This window comes from Jaculus jaculus, chromosome 19 (genome assembly GCF_020740685.1).
Source record: "Jaculus jaculus isolate mJacJac1 chromosome 19, mJacJac1.mat.Y.cur, whole genome shotgun sequence".
Taxonomy (NCBI): domain Eukaryota; kingdom Metazoa; phylum Chordata; class Mammalia; order Rodentia; family Dipodidae; genus Jaculus; species Jaculus jaculus.
Genome location: NC_059120.1, coordinates 26460855 through 26481510, shown reverse-complemented (window position 1 = coordinate 26481510; position 20656 = coordinate 26460855). Strand labels below are relative to the sequence as shown.

The 20656-nt window shown below is 37.8% G+C and overlaps 1 protein-coding gene across 2 annotated transcripts in view; it reads left to right on the top strand.

Moving 5' to 3' along the window:
* Positions 1-20656, top strand: part of Dpyd (dihydropyrimidine dehydrogenase) — a 1202971-nt gene that overhangs the window by 707982 nt on the left and 474333 nt on the right. For both annotated transcript variants that reach the window (XM_045137960.1, XM_045137961.1), the window contains one exon: positions 740-955. In XM_045137960.1, the coding sequence (XP_044993895.1) occupies positions 740-955 (216 nt within the window). The remainder of the gene's footprint in view (positions 1-739; positions 956-20656) is intronic.

The window sequence follows — 20656 nt, the reverse complement described above, 5'->3', positions numbered from 1 at the left end:
CCCACTGAATATTTTAATAAAAACAGTCCCCTAATACACAAGAGTACATTATCTTCTTCCCCAATGTGGGTCACTCTCCCCTATATTTTCCAATATCCCAATGAGATAGGAAATTAGGTAGCTAGGATCCTTATGGCTGACCTAAGAAAGGCAGAGGAGAAAACACAGGAGCACGTGAGAAGGCCTTCCTGCAAACACAAAAATAGCTGTTAGGGTCAGGCGTGGTGGTGCACACCTTTAATCCCAGCACTCGGGGGGCAGAGGTAGGAGGATCACCATGAGTTTGAGGCCACCTGAGACTACATAGTGAATTTCAGGTTAGCCTGGGTAGAGTGAGACCATACCTTGAGACTACTTGAAAATAAAATTAGACCTCCTGATTTGTAGTTGTTCCTATATCTGAATGTTAAGACATTTTCATAAATTAAGTACAAAGAAGATGAGTTAATGGAAACAGGGAGATAAATTGTAAAATGATTCCCTTTGGTGTTTGAATCTCAGTGTGTTTTAAATAGAGTTGTTTATTTAATTGGTTTTATTTTTGCTATCATCCTATATTGCCTTTTCATTTAGAAAATGATGACAATTATATATGAAATTGTCTTGACCAACTTTCACAAGGAGAAAGACCAGTGGAATCTGTATCTATAGCAATGCTGTATTGAAGATAATTAGCAAAACATTTTGTGACAGTTTAGATGTGGTTCAAAGGCAGTGATTGAATACATTTTCCTCACAGTCACAATATGGAGCCTCAGTCTCTGCCAAGCCAGAACTGCCCCTCTTTTACACGCCCGTGGATCTGGTGGACATCAGTGTGGAAGTGGCGGGATTGAAGTTTCCCAACCCTTTCGGTCTTGCCAGTGCTACGCCAGCTACGAGCTCACCCATGATTCGAAGAGCCTTTGAAGCTGGATGGGGTTTTGCACTGACCAAAACTTTCTCTCTTGATAAGGTAAGAAAATACTTTCATTTTCTCTTTAAAATTTGCCATATTTGTCTTTATTTTGTTTCTTATATTTTGAAACTGAAAAGAAATAATATTGAGTAACTTTAAAAAAAAATGTTTGCTCTATGTATTTACAAGCCTAAAGTTGCCTTAAAGATTTCAATAGTCATCAAAATATGCATCCCTTTGGAACAGAAGGAAATGCTATGGACCAGAAAACCCCAAGAATTGTTCAAAAAAGTGCTACCCTGAGAAAAGCACTCTTAATCCTTTTGAAATCTTGAGGAAAAAAAACATAGTTTTGAAGTAATAGTCAAATATATCCCATGCATATTAATTAGAACATATATAATATATTATGGAAAATTCTTCTCGAAGATAACATAGTAGTTGTCAACAAGAACTATTAATATATGTTATAGCTTAATCTCCTTTCATTTATCTGTTGGAAGGACAGAGGGCTATGGACTGTTATTCACATCATGTTTTGCATAGGGAACATCAAAACTATAAATACTATAGATTTGTCAGTTAACAATCACACACTTTGTTTATTATTAAATTTATTTCAGGGCTGGAGAGATTGCTTAGCAGTTAAGGCACTTGCCTTCAAAGCCTAACAACCTGAGTTTGATTCCCCAATACCCACATAAAGCCAGATACACAAAGTTGTGCACACATCAAGAGTTTGCTTGCAGTGTCTGGAGCTTTGGGGCACTCTTCTCTCTGTTTTCTCTTTATCTCTCTTTGCTTGCCAATAAATGAATAAATAAATTTATTTCAATTGATCAATAAAACTGTACATGCTAAATATGATATTTGATTATTACATATATTGTATAATGTTTAACAAGGTTTAAATATACCTACCTAAAATATTTATCATTTCTTTTTGCAAGAGTATCAAACTCATTTTTTTTCCAGATTTTGGAAATATGCGGTACATTGTTGGTTGCCATAGTCACTATGTTGTGCAATAGCACACAAAAATATCTTACTTCTGTCTAATTTTTTTCTTTATTTTGGTTTTTCAAGGTAAGATCTTTCTCTGGCCTTGGCTGACCTGGAATTCACTATGTAGTCTCAGGCTGATCTCAAACTCACAGTAATCCTCCTACATCTGCCTCTCTAGTGCTAGGATTAAAGGTGTGAGCCACCATGCCTGGTTCTTCTGTCTAATTTTAATTTAGGTCCTTTACCAATTTCCCTCTTCTCCCTACCTCTGGCTTTTGAAACGAAGTTTCAAATATTTCAATGTCATTTTATTTTTCAGCTTTCACATATGAATGAAATCATGTGGTACATGTCTTCCTGAGACTGATTTATTTCACTTAACATAACAATCCCCAGAACCACTTATGTTATTCCAATTACCAGGATTCCCACTATATGGCAGAACAGTATTCACCACCGTATACATGAGACAAAACTCTTTACATTAATCACTTGATGGATATGTAGAAGACTCCCATTTCTTGACTCCTATACATATTGCTTCAAAAAATGTGGGGTGGAGGTGTTTCTCTAAACACTGATTTTATTTCATGTGGAGAATATACATATATATATGGATACATATATATATATATATATATATATATATATACACACACATATACATATATGTATGTATGTATGTATATGTATATATGTCCATATATATATGTAGGGACATTTATGGATTATATGTGAGTTTTTGAGTTTCTATTCTTAACTTTTTGACATTATTGTTTGGTGATTTGAAAACATATGTAAATGAGGACATATGTATCAACTCAAAGTTAGAAAACAATGGATTTAGTTTGCATAAAATCCTCAGATTAAGTAAATATCTAAAATAATCTCTCACTGTAAATTTTTGTTGTCAACTAGATTCTTTCTGAATTTTTAAATATAGAACCCTCAACCCACAACGCACACAAAATGTCATATGACATGACTTTGTACTATTACAAGAAATAGGCATACTCATTATGGGAAGAAAAAAAAAACTATTAAAGTTGAGATTGAATCTCAGTGTATACAAAGCACATAAATGGATGCTTTCAAAGTAGGATGGTTTATGCTGTGACAAACAATAGCCTTATGTAGTTGGGAATTAGAAAAGAGAAGTAGAATTTAATGTATCTTGGACCATTTGCTGAGAAAATTTTAGACACTAAGCCTTTCAATGTATCTAGTAATAGCTGGTAGTTAGTAATAATTAATGTATAAGAATGTGTGAATTTAGTGACTGAAAAGAGTATCATTATTTAAATCAGCCTTATCCTGAGGCAAAGAAAATAATAGAGAGCAAACATGCCCCATTAAGCACATTCTCTCCCTCGTTCTTCTCTTCCTAAGATCAATAGCTAGCTTTATTATGGCTAAAACATTACAGCTGTCTTTTTCTGACAGCTTTACAAGATGCTAAGTGTGAGTGTGGTCAAGAAAACCCAGAAAAACCTCAAAAGTTAGAAACATCCATGCCAGAAAAAAAAAGTACTTCTCAAAGATTTTTATAAACACTAAAATCACATTTCAATGTAAAATACTCCGTTGACTATTTGGAAAGACTTCTAAATAAGTGTGGAAAGGAGCACAATAGATGGGATTCAGCTTTAGGAGATCATGAAGGAATTGTTTACAGTAATGGGAAAAGAATATGTATTGTATATTTGTCTTTCCTTCAAGTTTTCCTTTTAAGGATTTCTGGGTAGCTGTAATCAAAGGTTTAACCTGTTGGGGTAAACAGTCTCCTAGAGTATTTAATGGTTATACTAGTCATGTGATTTAAATACATATATGTAAACAGGAAGAGCTGCTTAGTCAGGTAAAAATGAATAGTTATGGCAAAAGAGGGAAACATGCACTTTGACGTTGCTTGCTTGCAAGAATTGAATTCAGCATACTCAGAACTGTCCCTCTTCTCTCTGCTGGTGATGGCTATTGACCATTGGAGATGCTAAATCTTGAGTAATGCAGGAGCAGTTGCCTTTATCAGGATCAACAACCCAGATGAATGTGGAAGCTAACTTCCTCCGAAGCCTCCACAGGCAACTGAGTCTTCCTATTTGGAAGTCTGGACTGCTGGTTCAAAAGGTCAGATAAACAAACTCAAGTTAAATTTGGCACATGAAACATAATGATGGATGCTTCTTAAAAGCCCTGATTATTTTGATAGTAATACAAAAATAGTGTACAAAGACTATTCAAAATATATCTGTGCAAACTGTAATGACACAAATAATGATGTTGCCTGGCTAGTGCTATTTTTAAAAAAGATCACTTCCCATACATCAGCTTCCAGAACAGTCCATCTGCCTCATAGAGAACTCTACTTTGTTTTCTTATATTGTCTGTAATTACTGATTAAGCCTGTTGTGAATATATAATTACATTTTATAAGCTTCTTTGCTTTCCTCCTGATGAAATGTCATGCACAACATTTGAACTCATGTTTTCCTACCAGCCTTTACTAAATAAAACTATTAAAATATTACATATAATGTACCTGTGTGTGACATTATAGCATATCAATTGAGATTAGCCTTATTATAATTTATTATGCCAATTCAGGAATCTGTTTAAGACTTATTATAATACAGAATCTTGACATTTGAAATTTGGAGGCTCTTAATATGACAAAGGTTATTCTATGGAGTTTTGTTATCACATGAAATATTAACATTTCACAACACAGTTTGGATGAAGCACAATTTACTGAGCCTGCATATGATAAAGAAATTAAATGCTTACCAAGGGAGTTCAGGAGAAATTAGAGCCCTGCCTGAGCATCTGCTGGAAGTTCTATTATCCTCTCCTACTGACGGTGCAGCTCCCTTGTTTTCAAGATTGACAGCTGAATATTGCACGGATTTCTGCAGCAAATACGTTTAGGTGAACTTTGTTTCCCTTTATTTATTTATTTATTTTTTTTTGAGTTCAGAACATGCTTTTGATTTTCATCCTATGTATTTTTTTTTATACTCTTGACATTTGTAGATGCCAGATTGAGGTCTAATGCGCTGTAGCAACGATAGACCATTGACTTACAGTGAAATGCCAGTTGATATCTCAGTAAACAGAAATATTATTATTCTTTAGTGTGCAGTCTGTATAAAAGCTGTATGTGCTTTCTTTAGGGAGGCAAATGATCAGATTTTTAATGTCAAATAAAAAAAGATCCATGTTTACTTTTGTGTTAAAGAACATCAAAGATAGCTTTCATTAACTGTCTTTTCTCTTCCTGAATCAGTCCTTCTAAGAATGTCCCAAAATAACTAGATTGCTTTCCTTGAATTCTTGAATTATGTTTTATAAGGATAATAAGTAATGTTTTTTAAAATGATAGAATTATTTTTTTCCATAAATATAAGTTTAGATAAAAATAAAGACAAGAGAGAAATTAATCTGTCAAGCTTGATCAAAGTTAAATTGTCATGACTGAGGATGGTTTTGTTTAACTAGGAAAAGTAGGATTCACATTAAATAACCTATTGAACTGTCCTCACATATATTAGTAGAAAATAGATGAAAAATACTTTGCTTATGTTAGCTGCCTCCATAAATTTTATTTTTCATAGAGCTAAGTACTCTATACTGCAAATGTATATTTAGTGATATTTAGTAAGAAAATGCCTTGAATAAATATATCATATTTGAAAAAGCATCAAATGATTAGGCAAATAAGATAAAATATGTATCTTGAACATTTAGAGCTGAAAATTACTTGTGGTTCTTTATGATTTCTTTGGAGTCAAATTATTGACTGCAGCTATTTCTGTTAAGTACAACCCTCATGAGCACAGTGCTAAGCTATCGAAAGAATTTGATACATGTCTCACACATATGTGAGCATAAATAAATAAATATGTTTTGACACCTGGATATTTAATTCCCCCCCCTTCAGACATAAGAGCAGTTAATTAGCACATAAAACAACTGACTACTCTGTGTATTGACCCCAGTCAAAGGAGGAAAGCCAATCTGTAAACTTCTACCCCTGTGCTTTCTACCACCTACACCTATCTCAAAATGAAAACAGTGGAATTTCTACATGCATATGTTATGGAAGCCTTCAAAATATAGAGGGTTATTGAGAAAAAAATATAAAGATGCACATGATTTTAGGAGGAGAAACAAGAATCCAACAAGGTCTAACTATAAGACCATGTTTCAACAGCTCTGACAAAAGAAATGTAAACCTGTTCTTGAATGGTTTTTATTAACAAGGGATATGCTAGATTTTTGTAGGCAATGTAGCCTGCTGTAGCTATGTAAAGATCTATCTTAGAAATATATTCTGAGACATCACAGAATAAATCAGTTTAACTTATAAATACAAATAAATTGTTGATTGTAAAACAATGAGTTTTTCCAAAGTAAATAAATACACTGGAGGAAGACTAACATGTGCAGAGAGGCTGGATAATGGATGGAGCAGAACGCTGGCCTGGCAGTCTCCTGTCACTGGGCATAGCAGTTTCTAGAGCACTGTTTCAGCATGGTGTTTAATATTGTAGGCTTGCATTGCTATAGTTACCTTAATACTCATTACTGTGTGTGAAAATGTATACTCTTGGGACTTATTCCTAATAGTATCCCTAACATTATCCCCATAAAGTAGACAGTATTTTTTTTTCAGATGATGTAATAGTCTAAGTTAAATACATTTTCCAGGACTTAATGCAACAACCATCTGTCCACAAGCACACATGCTAGAAACGTGGGCTGAGCTCATGAGCTCCTCTGACTGGCATGGTGTGCGGGGCTCTGTCCTGAACTTGCTTTCCATTAGTCCAATACTAAAGATGGAAAGGACATTCTCATTCACAAAGCTCTCACTTCAGAGGGGTTCCCTAGCTGCCAAGATGGCTGAGCTCGTGTCTCTGTCTCTTTATAACCTCTCTGGACTTTGGAATCATGATCATGGAGGCTAGGAACAGCTTTTTGACAAACATGAGTGCAAGCTGAAAGGTCTCTTGAGTCAAAGACTCCAAAGTAAACTCCCTCACTTTTATCATACTATTCATATCAAATTTAAAGTTAAATTTAAAAAATATGTACATACCATCCACTTAGTAATGCCAAATTATATTGCAAAATACAAGAATACAAATTACAACTTTGAAAGTAGTCCTCCAGTGCCATCAGTCACATGGCTACCATAGGCAAAATATATAACCCCTTTCCAAGATATACATTAAGTGACCCAAAATGCCATCAAATCATGCCATTAGGCTCAATTTCCTTGACCTCTTGATTTGTATTAGGTTTAAATGCATAGATGTTCCAATTTCTCTTTATCTTGGATTGTTGAAATGGGAAGACCAGTTTTTTCTTTGCCATAACATAACATAGAATATTATGCTCAGGAATACCACAGTAGATACTGCTATTCAAAATAAGAAGTAGAAGATCTTCAGTAATTCTTTTCCCACAAAACAAATTTTAATTCAGTTTATCAGATAATCTTAGTGTGCCTGACTCCAGGAATGGGGTGTTTCTTTCTTATTTAGGGTTCAGGTCTCCTGCTAGGCAGTGGTTCATAAATTCTTTGTTCTCATTTTTACCATGCTTTCTAGAGTATTGACTCTGACTGTTTTCTGTGTTTTGCTTTGTTTTGTTTCCCCTCTTTGTCAGTGGCTAGAGAGGACCATTGTCAGCAACTGAGGGGATTTCTCAACATGTTCCTTTCCATAGACAGTTGATGACCATGGTTCTCTACTTTGATGGACCCTTTTAATTGTAACTTGTAATCATCATAAAAATAACTCTCCCATTCTCTCTCACTCACTAGTGAGAACTGACTCCTCACCATACCCATAATTCTTTTAGAAACAGACTTCTTTCTATCTTGGCTATAGCTCATTCCTAAAGACATGAGGATCTTGGAACCCCATGGTCTACCTGAGAGATCCTGAAGCCTTGTTGTAAATCTTTCTCCATCTTAACTATCTTATTGCAACACTCTTCATATGATCTTTATCCTAAGGTACTTTGAGAATCTTCTTCCACCAGGGAAAGACTAATTATAAATAATAGCTGTATTTCCCAATTCGGCAGGCACTGGGCATCTTGATTTGCTTAAGCTTTTCTCATGAAGTTAAACATAATCCCTTTTTAAAGCTTTCCTCTGTCCCATAGCATTTTATTACACTTGGTAGAAACACTCAGCTGACACTTCTAGCATTCTGTCTAGAGATTTCCTTAGTTAGAACCACAGATGCATTATGTACATTTTTGTTTCCAGAATTATCACTAACAACTTTCTTGCCAATTGTTCTGTCTCAGTGTAATATGTGCTTTACTTTTCCTAGTCCGCAGTAAAACTTTTCTCACCACATTTTAAGATGTTACTAACAATCTGTTTTGTATCTGTTCCAGTTTTTACAAATAGTCTACTCTTGGTTTTATAAGCCTCATAATCTCCAAGCCAAGGCCATATACTTTTGAATCAGTTGTACTGGCAAATACAGCTGAGTCCTATGCCATTTTGCTATTGCTACATATACAACTCCTCTACAATATAGTGGTTCAGACCATCAACCAGCTCTCTCATCCTGTCTCTATGCATTGGTGGGGTGTCCACGGCTAAGCTCGCCTTCGCTGCCACGGTGTTAGTCACTGTCACGTGTGTGCTTACAGTCACTTCATAGGCTGCTTGGTGCTTGGCTGCTGACTGCCCTTCATGGATTCATGTATGTACTTGGTCCTCAGCAGACATGCCTTGCCCTTAAATCCACATACTTGTCTCTTCGATGATGCTACTTTGGGTCTGTTCACAAGGCAGCAGAACTGATTTTAAGTGGCAAGAGGAGAATTTTACAGTGATTTTGAGGCTTAGGTTCAGAAGTTACACAATATCATCTTCATTGTATCCTGTTGGAATGGCAACTCACAAAAAAAAGGTAAGAGGGACAAAGTGTGCAAATTGAATCATCCCTCACCAAGCTTAAATCTGGGCTGGAGAGATGCTCAGTAGGTAAAGGTGCTTGCTTGCAAAGCCTGATGGGTCAGGTTTAGTACCCCTGTACCCAGGAAAGCCAGATGCATAAAATAGTATTTGTATCTGTAGTTTGTTTGTAGTGGCAAGAAGCCCTAGCACCTTACATGCTCACACCCATTCTCATTCTCTCTCCTCTTACTATCTTATTTTAAAAATTAAAAAAAAAAATTAAAAAGCTTCAATGAACCATACCTAGAATTGAATCAAGGTCTGTTTGTTACTAAAGTGTTTTCCTCTTTAAAAAGGATTTTTTCAGGGCTGGAGGGATAAGTTACTGGTAAAGGAGCTTAGCTGCAAAGTCTAACGACCTGGGTTTTATTCCCCAGTACTCAAATAAAGCCAAATGCAAAAAGTGGGGCATGTGTCTGGAGTTCAGTTGCAGTGACTAGACTCCCTAGAACACCTGTTCTTCCTCTGAGTGTGTGTGTGTTTCTACTTTCTCTCTCTGCTTACAAGTAAAATAAATTAAAAAAAAAACATGTTTTATAATTATACTGTTGTTTTTTTTAATCCCTCAGTCCACTGTCTAAAAAGTAGGTGGTTGTCAATGTTCTCTGTTTTTAATATTTTATTTATTTAAGAGAGAGAGAATGGGTGTTCCAGGGCTTCTAGTCACCTCAAATGAACTATAGTTGCATATACCACTTTATGCATCTGGCCTATGTGGGTCCTGGGGAATTGAACCTGAGACCTTAGGCTTTGCAAGAAAGCACATTAATCACTAAGCCATTTGTTTTCTCTGGCCCGAGAGATTTCTGGTTTTGTTTTGTTTTCTTCTTCTTTTTTTAAAATTAGTTTTCTATTCAGCAAATACAGGCAGTTTGGTACCATTATTAGGCTCATCGTGATCTACCCCCTCCCCATTGGCCCCTTCTTGTTGAGGTAAATGGGTCGTGCATTGTGGAGTTAGCCCACAGTTATTGGTACAATAAATGTCTCTGCATATCATGACCCAACATGTGGGTCTGACATTCTTTCCACCCCTCTTCCGCAAAATTTCCCTGAGCCATGTTGGGTTCATTTTAGGTCTGCTTCAGTGATGAGGTGTTGGGGCCTATGAGGCTCTAGGTCTGTAGTTTGGTAGGAGTTGATTTTTCTCTGTGTTGATCTCCTTCACCCTGGTGCTGGTATCCGGTTCATCAGGAAAGCAGCACCCTTGCTTGTTTCGCCAATTTTCCTTAGTTTCAGCCAGGGCCCTTTTGAGGTATGATGGGGTGGCTTTCTCCTTAGGATCTGCATCTGTCTGAAAAAGAGAAGCAGATTCTCCAACAGAGAGTAAGTTAGCACCAGGACAAATGAGAAAACACTTACTATTTTTTTTTAGACAGTTTAATAGGTGTAGGCCCTCTTGTAGCCCATGATTGATGGTAGCTTGATAATGGAGAGTGGTCTTATATGGTTCTGACTTGTTTCCCATCTCCAGCTATGGGTCTCGTGCCACTGAGGGGATCAGTGAGCCAAATCAAGAGCAGTTGGTTCCCCAACATGGCTGTATGCCACTATTGCACTTGTGTGGGCATCACAACAGGTTATTTGCTGCTAAGTAGGTTAGACCATTAGTTGCTTGGACAGATATTGGTCATTTCCCCCAGATGCCCATGTAGCACCTTCTGGCACAAGACACACTGACTGTCTGGGACTGACTCTCTTTGGCTTCTAGCCATGCCATTCCATTTAACATGTCAGCTGCATATGGTGTCTTCAGGAATAGGGTCTTACCACTAACCTTTGGTGGGTCATCAAGTACTCTGACAGAAATCTATCATTCTTTTAGGAAAAGTTGTAGGTTTTGCTGATCAAAAGCTCATTGTGGGTGATAGCCCCATGCTGATACTGGGAGTTACAGGTCAGTGCCCACTAAGAAAATGAGGAAAAAGATAACTAATATACAAGAGTTAGAGAGGAGAGATAGAGAGTGTGAGAGGGAGGGAAGATGCAGAAGATTTAAGTTAGACTTGATCCTCCCCTCTCCCTTGTCTTGTGGTTCAGGTTTTTCCTGTAAGGGCCTGGTGAAGGTTCAGCCATTTGATCTGCCTTTTAGGAAGTAGAATTTCATGGTACCATTGCCATTTGGGTCTAGATTAGTGTTTCCCACTCATTCGATGCCCTCTCCTCCCTCCCCATCCATCCTAGTGTCTAGTCCATGATATACTTGCTGGATATGTAAGGTATCTTGGGTACATTCGGGTTAGGTGCTGTCAATGAGTGAGACTATGTGGCAATTTTTTTTCTGTGATTGGGTAAGTTCATTGAGAATGATCTCTTCCAGGTTCAACCATTTTCCCTCAAATTTCTTTGTGTCATTTTTTTTTTTTCTGCTGCATAGGATTCCACTGTGTAGATATACTACATCTTAGTTACCCATTCTTCTAGTGATGGACATCTGGATTGATTCCACCTCTTAACTATTATGAATTGAGCAGCTACGAACATGGTTGAGTAAATCTCTCTGGCTTGTGGTTTGAAGGTTTTAGGGTAGAAGCCCAGTAAGGGAATAACTGGGTCTTTTGGTTACTCTATAGTCAGCTTTTTCAAGAGTCTCCATATTGCTTTCCAAAGTGGTTGTACCATCCTACATTCCCACCAACAGTGGATGAGTGTTCCTACTTCTCCACATCCTCACCAGCATTTATTTTCATTTGATTTTTTGATGTTTGCTATCATTATTGGGGTAAGGTGGAATCTCATAGTTGTTTGAATTTGCACTTCTCTGATGATTAGGGATGATGAACATTTTCTTAAGTGTGTGTTTGCCATTTGTATTTCTTCCTCTGAGAACTGCCTGGTCATCTCTTTGCTCCATTTTGTGAGTGGGGTGTTTGACTTCTTACTGTCTATATTTTTGAGTTCTTAGTAGGTTCTAGAGATTATGCCTTTGTCAGTTGGATAACCCACAAATATTTTCTCCCAATCTGTGGGTAATCTATTGACTTTGTTTATTGTATGCTTGTCTGTAAAGAAACTCTTTAGCTTCATGTGATCCCATTGGTTGAGTGACTGTTTAAGAATGTGAGCTACTGGGGTTTTATTCAGGAAGACTTTCTTCATTCCTATATTATGGAAAGTACTTCCTAAATTTTCTTCCAGTAGTATTCAAGTTTCTGGTCTTTTTGTTGTTGTTGTTTTTTTTTTTTTTTTTTTGTTTGTTTTTTGAGGTAGAGTCTCACTCTACCCCAGGCTGACCTGGAATTCTGGAATTCACTATGGAGTCTCAGGGTGGCCTTGAACTCACAGCAATCCTCCTACCTCTGCCTCCCGAGTGCTTGGATTAAAGGCTTGCGCCAACATGCCCGGCCAAGTTTCTGGTCTTATATTGAGGTCTTTGATCCATTTGTATTTGAATGTAGTGTATAGTGAAATGTGTGGATCAAGTTTCAGTTTCCTGCATGTGGTTATCCACTTTGTCCAGCACCATTTGTTGAAGATGCTGGTTTTTTTCCAGCCTATATTGTTCGGGTCTTTGTCAAATATCAAGTAGCTATAGTTGCTTGATCCAAATTCCGGGTCCTCAAGTCTATTCCATTGGTCTTTACTCCTGTTTTTATGACAGTACTATGCTGTTTTAATTACTATGGCTTTGTAATATAGCTTTAGATCAGGTATGGTGATGCCACCAGAGGTCTTTTTTTTGCTGAGGATATGTTTGGATATGTGAGGCCTTCTGCCTTTCCATAAGAAATTTGAGATATTTTTTTCTATTTCTGTGAAGAACACTGTAGGGATTTTAATTGGAATTGCATTAAATCTATATATTACCTTTGGTAGGATTGTCATCTTCCCAATGTTAATTCTACCTATCCAGGAGCATGGGAGGTCTTTCCATTTTCGCAAGTCCTCCTCAATTTCTTTTTTGAGTGGTTTAATGCTTGTGTTGTATAAATCTTTCACTTCTTTGGTTAATGTTATTCCAAGCTATTTTATTTTTTTTGTTTCTATTGAAAATGGGACTATGTCTGTTATTTCTTTCTCTGTATCTTTGTCATTTGCATATAGAAATGCTACCGATTTTTGTGCACTGATTTTGTATCCTGCTACTTTGCTATAGGAGTTAATCACCTTCAGGAGTTTTGGGATGGAGTCTCTCGGGTCTCTCACATATACAATCATGTCATCAGCGAATAGAGCTAACTTAACTTCTTCCTTTCCAAATTGTATCCCTTTTATTTCCTTCTCCTGTCTTATCTATTGCTTGAGCTAGGACTTCCAGTAATATATTGAAAAGCAGAGGTGAGAGAGGACAACCCTGTCTTGTTCCTGATCTTAATGGGAATTCCTCCAGTCTCTCTCCATTAAGTATTATTTGGGCCTTCCGTGCTTTGTATATTGCCTTAATTATGTTAAGATATGTACCAACCATGCCAATTCTCTCCAATGTTTTGATGATGAAGTAATGTTATATCTTGTCAAAGGCCTTTTCTGCATCTATCGAAATGATCATGTGGTTTTTATGTTTAACCTTGTTTCTGTGGTGTATTGCATTGACAGATTTCCATATGTTGAATCACCCCTGTGTTCCTGGGAAGAATCCCACTTGGTCAAGGTGGATAATGCTTTTGATGTGTTGTTGGATTCAGTTTGTAAGGATTTTGTTCAGGATCATTGCATCTAAGTTCATTAGGGAAATAGGCCGGTAGTTTCCTTTTCTTGTGGCATCTCTGCCTGGTTTTCGAATTAAGGTGATACTAGCTTCATAAAAGGAGTTGGGTAGCTTTCCTCATTCTCCATATGTGTAGCACAGTTTGAGGAAGATTGGTTTGAGTTCTTTCATGAAAGTTTGATAGAATTCAGCTAAGAAGCCATCTGGTCCTCGACTCTTCTTTTGGGGGAGTTTTTTTAAATTACTTTTTCAATCTGCATGAGTGAAGAGTTCATTGCGGTGATTAATCTGCTCTGAGTTTAGCTTTGATAGATGTAATGCATCCAGGAATTTATCCATCACCTCCACATTATCCAGTTTTGTGGAGTAGAGGTTTTTGAAATAAGTCCTGATGATTCTCCCAATTTCACTTATGTCTGTTGTGATCTCTCCTTTTACATTTTGAATTTTGTTAATTTGAAGCTTCTCCTTTTTTCGCTTGATCAAATTGGCCAGGGGTTTGTCAATCTTGTTTATTTTTTCAAAGAACCAGCTCTTTGTTTTGTCAATTGTCTTAATTGTGTCCTTGCTTTCCAATTCACTAATTTCTTCTCTGATTTTAATTATTTCTTTCCTTCTGCAGCTCTTTGGGTTGGATTTTTCTTGTTTTTCCAATGCCTTTAGGTGGATGGTTAGGTTATTGATTTGGGATCTTTCTGCCTTTTTTATGAAGGCATTGAGTGCTATGAATTTTCCACTGAGGACCGCCTTCATTGTGTCCCATATGTTTTGGTATGATGTGTTCTCATTGTCATTCAATTCCAAGAATTTTGCAATTTCATTTTTTATTTCATCCAGTATTCATTTATTGTTTAAAAGTGTGCTATTCAGTTTCCAGGTGCCATTGGGATTCTTGGTGGGTCTTTTTTTTTTTTTCCTGGAAATATAGCATTGTAATCTGATATCATACAGGGAATTGAGTCAATTTTTCTAAATATGTGGAGGCAGTCTTTGTGACCCAGTATATGGTCTATTTTAGTGAATGTTCAATGGGCTGCTGAGAAGAATGTGTAGTCTGTGGATTTGGGGTGGAAAGTTCTGTAGATGTCTGTTAGGTCTAAGTGATCAATGGTTTTGTTGAGCTCTTTTACTTCCCTGCTGAGTTTCTGTTTGGATGATCTGTCTATTACTGATAATGGTGTATTGAAGTCCCCAGCTATGATGGTGTTGGTGATTATTTCTGTCTTATTGTGAAGTAGATTTTGTTTTATGAACTATGGTACCCCTGTGTTGGGTACATACAGATTTATGATTGTAATATCCTCTTGATGGATCATTCCCTTCATAAGTAGGAAGTAGCCTTCTTTGTCTCTTTTGATTGTTTTTGGTTTGAAGTCTATTTTATCCAATAGCTACACCTGCTTATTTCTTATTCCCATTTGCTTGGAATATTGTTTTCCACCCTTTCACCCTGAGCAGGTGTCTGTCTTTAGTGGTAAGGTGGGTTACTTGAAGGCAACAGATTGAGGGCTCTAATTTTTTGATCCATCCTGGGTGAATTAAGGCCTTTAATATTTAGGGTAATGACTATGAGGTTTGATTTGATCCCTGCCATATTGTGATGGTAGATGTGTATTAGTGTTTTCATGGGCTTTGAAGTTTTTGTGCCTACTCTGAGTTTGGTTATTTTGATCTGCTTCTTGTAGGTATTTGAGTTTGGTTATTTGTTTCTTCTCTGTGGAGAATTTCCTGAAATACTCTCTGTAGGTTTGGTTTTGTGTTCTTATAATTGTAAAGCTGAGTTTTGTCATGGAAAGTTTTTCTTTCACCATCTATTATGAGGGATACTTTTGCCAGGTAGAGTAATTTGGGTTGGAAGCCATAGGTTATTAGACTTTGGAGTGTTTCATTCCAGGCCCTTCTAGTTTTCAGGGTTTCCATTGAAATGTCTGACGTAATTCTAATGGGGTTACCTTTGAAAGTGGTGTGCTGTTTTTCCCTAGCTGCTTTTAGGATTTTCTCTTTGTCAATGTTTAGAGTTTTAATGATAATATTTTTTGGAGAGTTTCTCCTTTGGTCCAGTCCGTTTGGAGTTCTGTTGGCTTCTTGTATCTTGATAGGCCTTTTAAGAGACTGGGGAAGTTTTCTTCAATTATTTTTTAAATAAGTTCTTGATGCCTTTGGTCTGAAATTCTTCTCCTTCTGGTATTCCAATGATTCTGATATTAGAACGTTAAGTGTATCCCACAATTCCCTCATGTTCTGTTCACAGGAACTTTTGAACTTACTGTAATTTTTGAACTCTCAAATTGTTTCTTCCATCTTGTCTTCCAGATCAGAATTTCTATCCTCCACTGTGCTGACTGTATTCTTGAGAGCCTCTAGAGAGTTTTGGACTTGTACAATTAAGTTTGCATTCTGCACTACTTTTGTATGTATCATTTCCATTGTTCTTTCAAGATCTCCTTTCACATCATTTTCTGATTTTCTTGATGATTCTTGGAATTCATCTTTGCATTTCTTTATGCCTTCATTTAGTATGGCCAACTGGTTTTTAAGGTCCTCCTTTTTTCACTCTCCCTCAAACTCATATTTCTCTTTGAACTCCTTCAAATTTCTTATCAATTTATTCTAGCTTAGTGATGGTAGCATCCACATGATTGCTGGTTCTTTGTTGCTTTCCTGCAAGTTCTAACAGTAGTTTGGTCAGGGTTGCATTGCTCATAGCTTCAGTTTGATGTTCTGATCCTCTTCTATGTTTTGGTTAGATGTATTATTCACTGTAGGACTATGTGACCTACTTGGATTTTTTTGCATTTAATTTTTCATGTTTTTTTTTTTTAAAACTTAGTGAGTTTCTATTTATTTATTTATTTGAGAGCAACAGACACAGAGAGAAAGACAGGTAGAGGGAGAGAGAGAGAATGGGCGCACCAGGACTTCCAGCCTCTGCAAACGAACTCCAGATGCGTGCGCCCCCTTGTGCATCTGGCTAACGTGGGACCTGGGGAACCGAGCCTTGAACCGGGGTCCTTAGGCTTCACAGGCAAGCGCTTAACCGCTAAGCCATCTCTCCAGCCCGCATGTTTTTTCTTTTTCACTGTGGTCTGCCCATGACAGTGTCTGGGCATGTAGGTGGGTGGATCAGCCTGGGCTCTAGCACAATGGGAATCTGAGGCAGCCTGGGACAGTTGCCAAGCAGCCTGGGCTTTGGCTCCCATGTGCCAGAGCCACCTATCTACTGCTGACAGGGGTGCCAAAGTTGCCTGAATTCTCAAGCAGTAATGGACCAAAGCTGCCTGTATTGGACCTTGGAGGGGGACTGAGGTACCAAGCCCTGAAGCAACCCAAACTCTGGCTGGGAACCCTGAAACCCGGAAACAGTCTGTTCTCCCCTGCCATGGGAGAATGGGGGATGGTGTCTAAGCTGGCACAAGCTAGAGACACAGTCTGGGCTTGTGTGGCAGTTGCTGTGGCACTGGGCTCACTGAACGTGCAGCAGTAGGAGCAGTAATCTGGGAAAATGTGCAGAGCAGTTTAAGCTTCCACACTTAGGGATCGACAGACACACTATCGGAGCATGGCAGCAGCGGCGGTGGGCCTGGTGGCAGCGGTGGGGCGCGGCAGCGGGGCAGGGTGTGGTGTCAGGGTGTGGGAAGGGTGGTCCACCCACTCGCTAGGGGATCCTCTATTTCCTGTTCCCCCCTCTCTGAGCCCTCCCACTAACAAGAAGACCCAGAAAACCCTTAATGCCTTGCGTTTCTTTCCCAGGGATTTGCAGCACAGCTAGGCAGTTGCTATCTTGGCTGGAAGTCTGGCTGTCAATGTTCTACAGAGACCTGAAGTTCAGCTGGCTGGAACAGCCGAACTGATGTATGTCCTCTATAGGCTGAGTAGCACCTGTGAATGTTTGGGTTTCTAATGAGAAATATACATTTTGCAGATAGTTTAGTGACAGAATATGTATGCAAGACAGTAAAAATTTGCTATAATAGCTCCTAAGAAAACACAGTAATTTGATGCCCCTTTCTCCAGTTCTGATTTCCTCCAACCACATTTGGCCTTTGTCCTAGTCCTCCAGCATGACCATTTGTCTTGATGGCTTGCTCTGCCATCAGACAGGCTCTTGCTTCTCACTCACTGTTCAGGTCCCTCAAGACCTCCTCAGAGAAGTCATTGCAGGCAGGACATTCTAAAGTCAGTCTCTCTGTGCCACCTTTCTCTGGTGTTTTTCTTCCTTACTGTCCCAGGCTTGGTCTTCTATTGATGTGACTTTCCTAGTTTAACCACTAGAAGCTACATGTGGAAAAGGATGCTGTCTCCTAGTTTAACCACTAGGAGCTACATGTGGAAAAGGATGCTGTCTTTCTTGCTCACTGCTGAATGCCCAGCACCAGGAGTGATGCCTGGCAGGTAGGGAGGGCTTAGAACACACTTGTTAGATGGATGAATAAGTACAGGATTCTAATTTGAACCAAAATTCCACAAGGACGTTATTCAGTTACTTGGAGATAGCCCTCATGTCCTATCCCTAAGTCTTTTCTTTTTGTCCTTCTAAATAGTCCTATTTTCCTTCTCACAATAAGATTTGCAGACTCTTACCATGTAGGTTGTCTGCTGTCCCATGTGGGTATCAAGAAAATTGTCTTGTTACACATTATCTTACTTGAGAGAATATTATGCCTGCATTTGCACAAATTGCATAAATGGCTTGTGCATATCAACTTAGCAAAAACTGAAGAATAACATTTTCAAAGCAATAAATGCTAAAAAGTACTTAAAGTCAGTCTCTCTGTGCCACCTTTCTCTGGTGTTTTTAAAATTTATGAATAACTTATGTTCTAAATCCTTTCTTTAAGTTATAATGCAGGATTTCACATTTCCTTTTGTAATTCATTTGGAAGGCCTTATTAGACATGAATATCTAAATTTAAGAAATTAAACTTTCTTTTCTTTTTGGTTTTTATGAGGTAGGGTCTCACTCTAGTTCAGGCTGACCTGGAATTCACTGTGTAGTCTCAGGTTGGCCTCGAATTTACAGTGATCCTCCTACATCTGCCTCCCTAGTGCTGGGATTAAAGGCATCAACATGCCGAGTAAAATATAAATAAATAATAAATAAATTAAGCATTCTGCTATAACTAAATGTTATTTATTTTTAAATTATATTTATCATATTAAATTTCCCATATTACCTTATCACAAAAGTAGATGAACACTAGCCCAATATGGTTGTCAATATTATTGAGTTCTGCAATTGCTTTCTTTTGTGTCTTCTATATTTTTTTGTTCTGTTTATGTTTTTCTGAGGTATATTCTCACTGTAGCCCAGGCTCACTTGGAACTTGCACTGTAGTCCCAGGCTAGCCTCAAGTTCACAGTGAGTATCCTGCCTCTGCCTCCTGAGTTCTGGGATTAAAGGTGTGTGCCAAAATACTCCATTCTCTATATATTTTTAACCAGATCTTAGAATTACTGTATATGGATATTTTTTTATTCTTTATTTTGTACATAATTAATGCTTAATGTATAGTATTGTTCACCTGATGCATTCTAGTACATAACTAAAGACTCATAATAATTCAAGCAAATTCATTATGACACATATATAATATTTATATATATATATAATTATCAATATAACATATCTGAAAGGCATTTCCCATGCTAAAAATCAAAATGATTTCTTGATACTAATAGTTGCATTGTTACCTGGCAAGGTATTCTAATTATTATTTATTTTATTTATTTATAAAACTGACTCTAGTGGTTTGTTTCAGGTGTTCCCCCATAAACTTATGTGTTCTGAATGCTAGGTCCTCAGCTGGTGTCAATTTAGGGCTTGAAGCCTCCTGGAGGCAGTGCATTGTTGGAAGCAGGCTTCTGGATATTATAGCTAATTTCCCCTTGTCTCCACTTGCCAGTGTTTGGCACACTGTCCTGTCTATGTGGTCCTTATGTTGGGCAGGAGATGATGTCCACCCTCTGCTCATGCCATTGTTTTTCTCTGCCATGATAGAGCTTTCCATTAAATCTGTAAGCCAAATAAACCCTTTCTTCTCACAAGGTGCTCTTCATTGGATGTGTTCTGCCAGCAATGTGAACCTGACTGTAACAGCACAATTTGTACTAAGAAGTAGTGTCATTATTGCTAGAAACCTGGCTGTGTTGCTTTAGCCTTTTGAAACTAATTTGAGGAAAGAATGTGGAAAGATTTGAAACCTTCACCTTAGGAGACACCTTACACTGTTTAAAGTGCAGCTTGATGTATTCTGGTCATAATTGAAAGACCTGAATGCAGTAAGAATTAAGGACTGTGAGGTTTGGCTTATAAATGGAAGAAAGAGTTTTGCTGGACTGGGCTAAAAGCAGTTTGTGTGAGAGGTTTGCTATATGCCTATGTCTGGAGAACTTGTGCAGGGTAGTATTGCATAGAAATGGAGTGGTGTGAGCAGAGGGAAATGGCACAGAAAAAAGGTTGGGCCAAAACTACTGCCCATTCAAGTGCTATTTCTTGAAAGATTATAACTATTGAGATTGAGGCAGCTAACCTACATTGGGACATCAGGAAGAATGATGCAGAATCTTATGAAGGGGCCTGAATGCTGAAGGAGTGTCTTGTTTTTCAAAGTCACCTTTATTTCCCTCTGGATTAACAAACTGAAACAGGTTTGCTGGATTACGTGCATGGAGGCCTACTGGAGCCATGTGGATGGGCCATGGGTTGCAGTGGAGATGTGAGGATATGGAATGATCGCCAAGTAGAGCTGCCAACAGCAGATGAAGTTTCCCTGGTGTGTGAGTAGCCTAGCTTGAGGGGCAGGATTTGAACTGCAGAGTCTTGTCAATGGTTAGAATTATGGGGCTTTGGGATGTGTCACTGGTTAGATTTGTCAGACTTGGAGCTACAAATTTTGATGTTTGCCCTGTTTGTTTTAAATCTTGTATTAGTTGAATATTTCTTCGCTATGCCCATTGCCATCTCTTGTAGTGTGAGGTGAGGGTTTGTTGTTGTTTTTGGTATAGCTCAAAAGACCTTGGACTATGGGGATGTTTGAACATCATTAGGATAGACAAAAGCTATGGAACTTTTACAATTGGACTGAATGCATTATATTTTACATCATATATGGTTATCAGT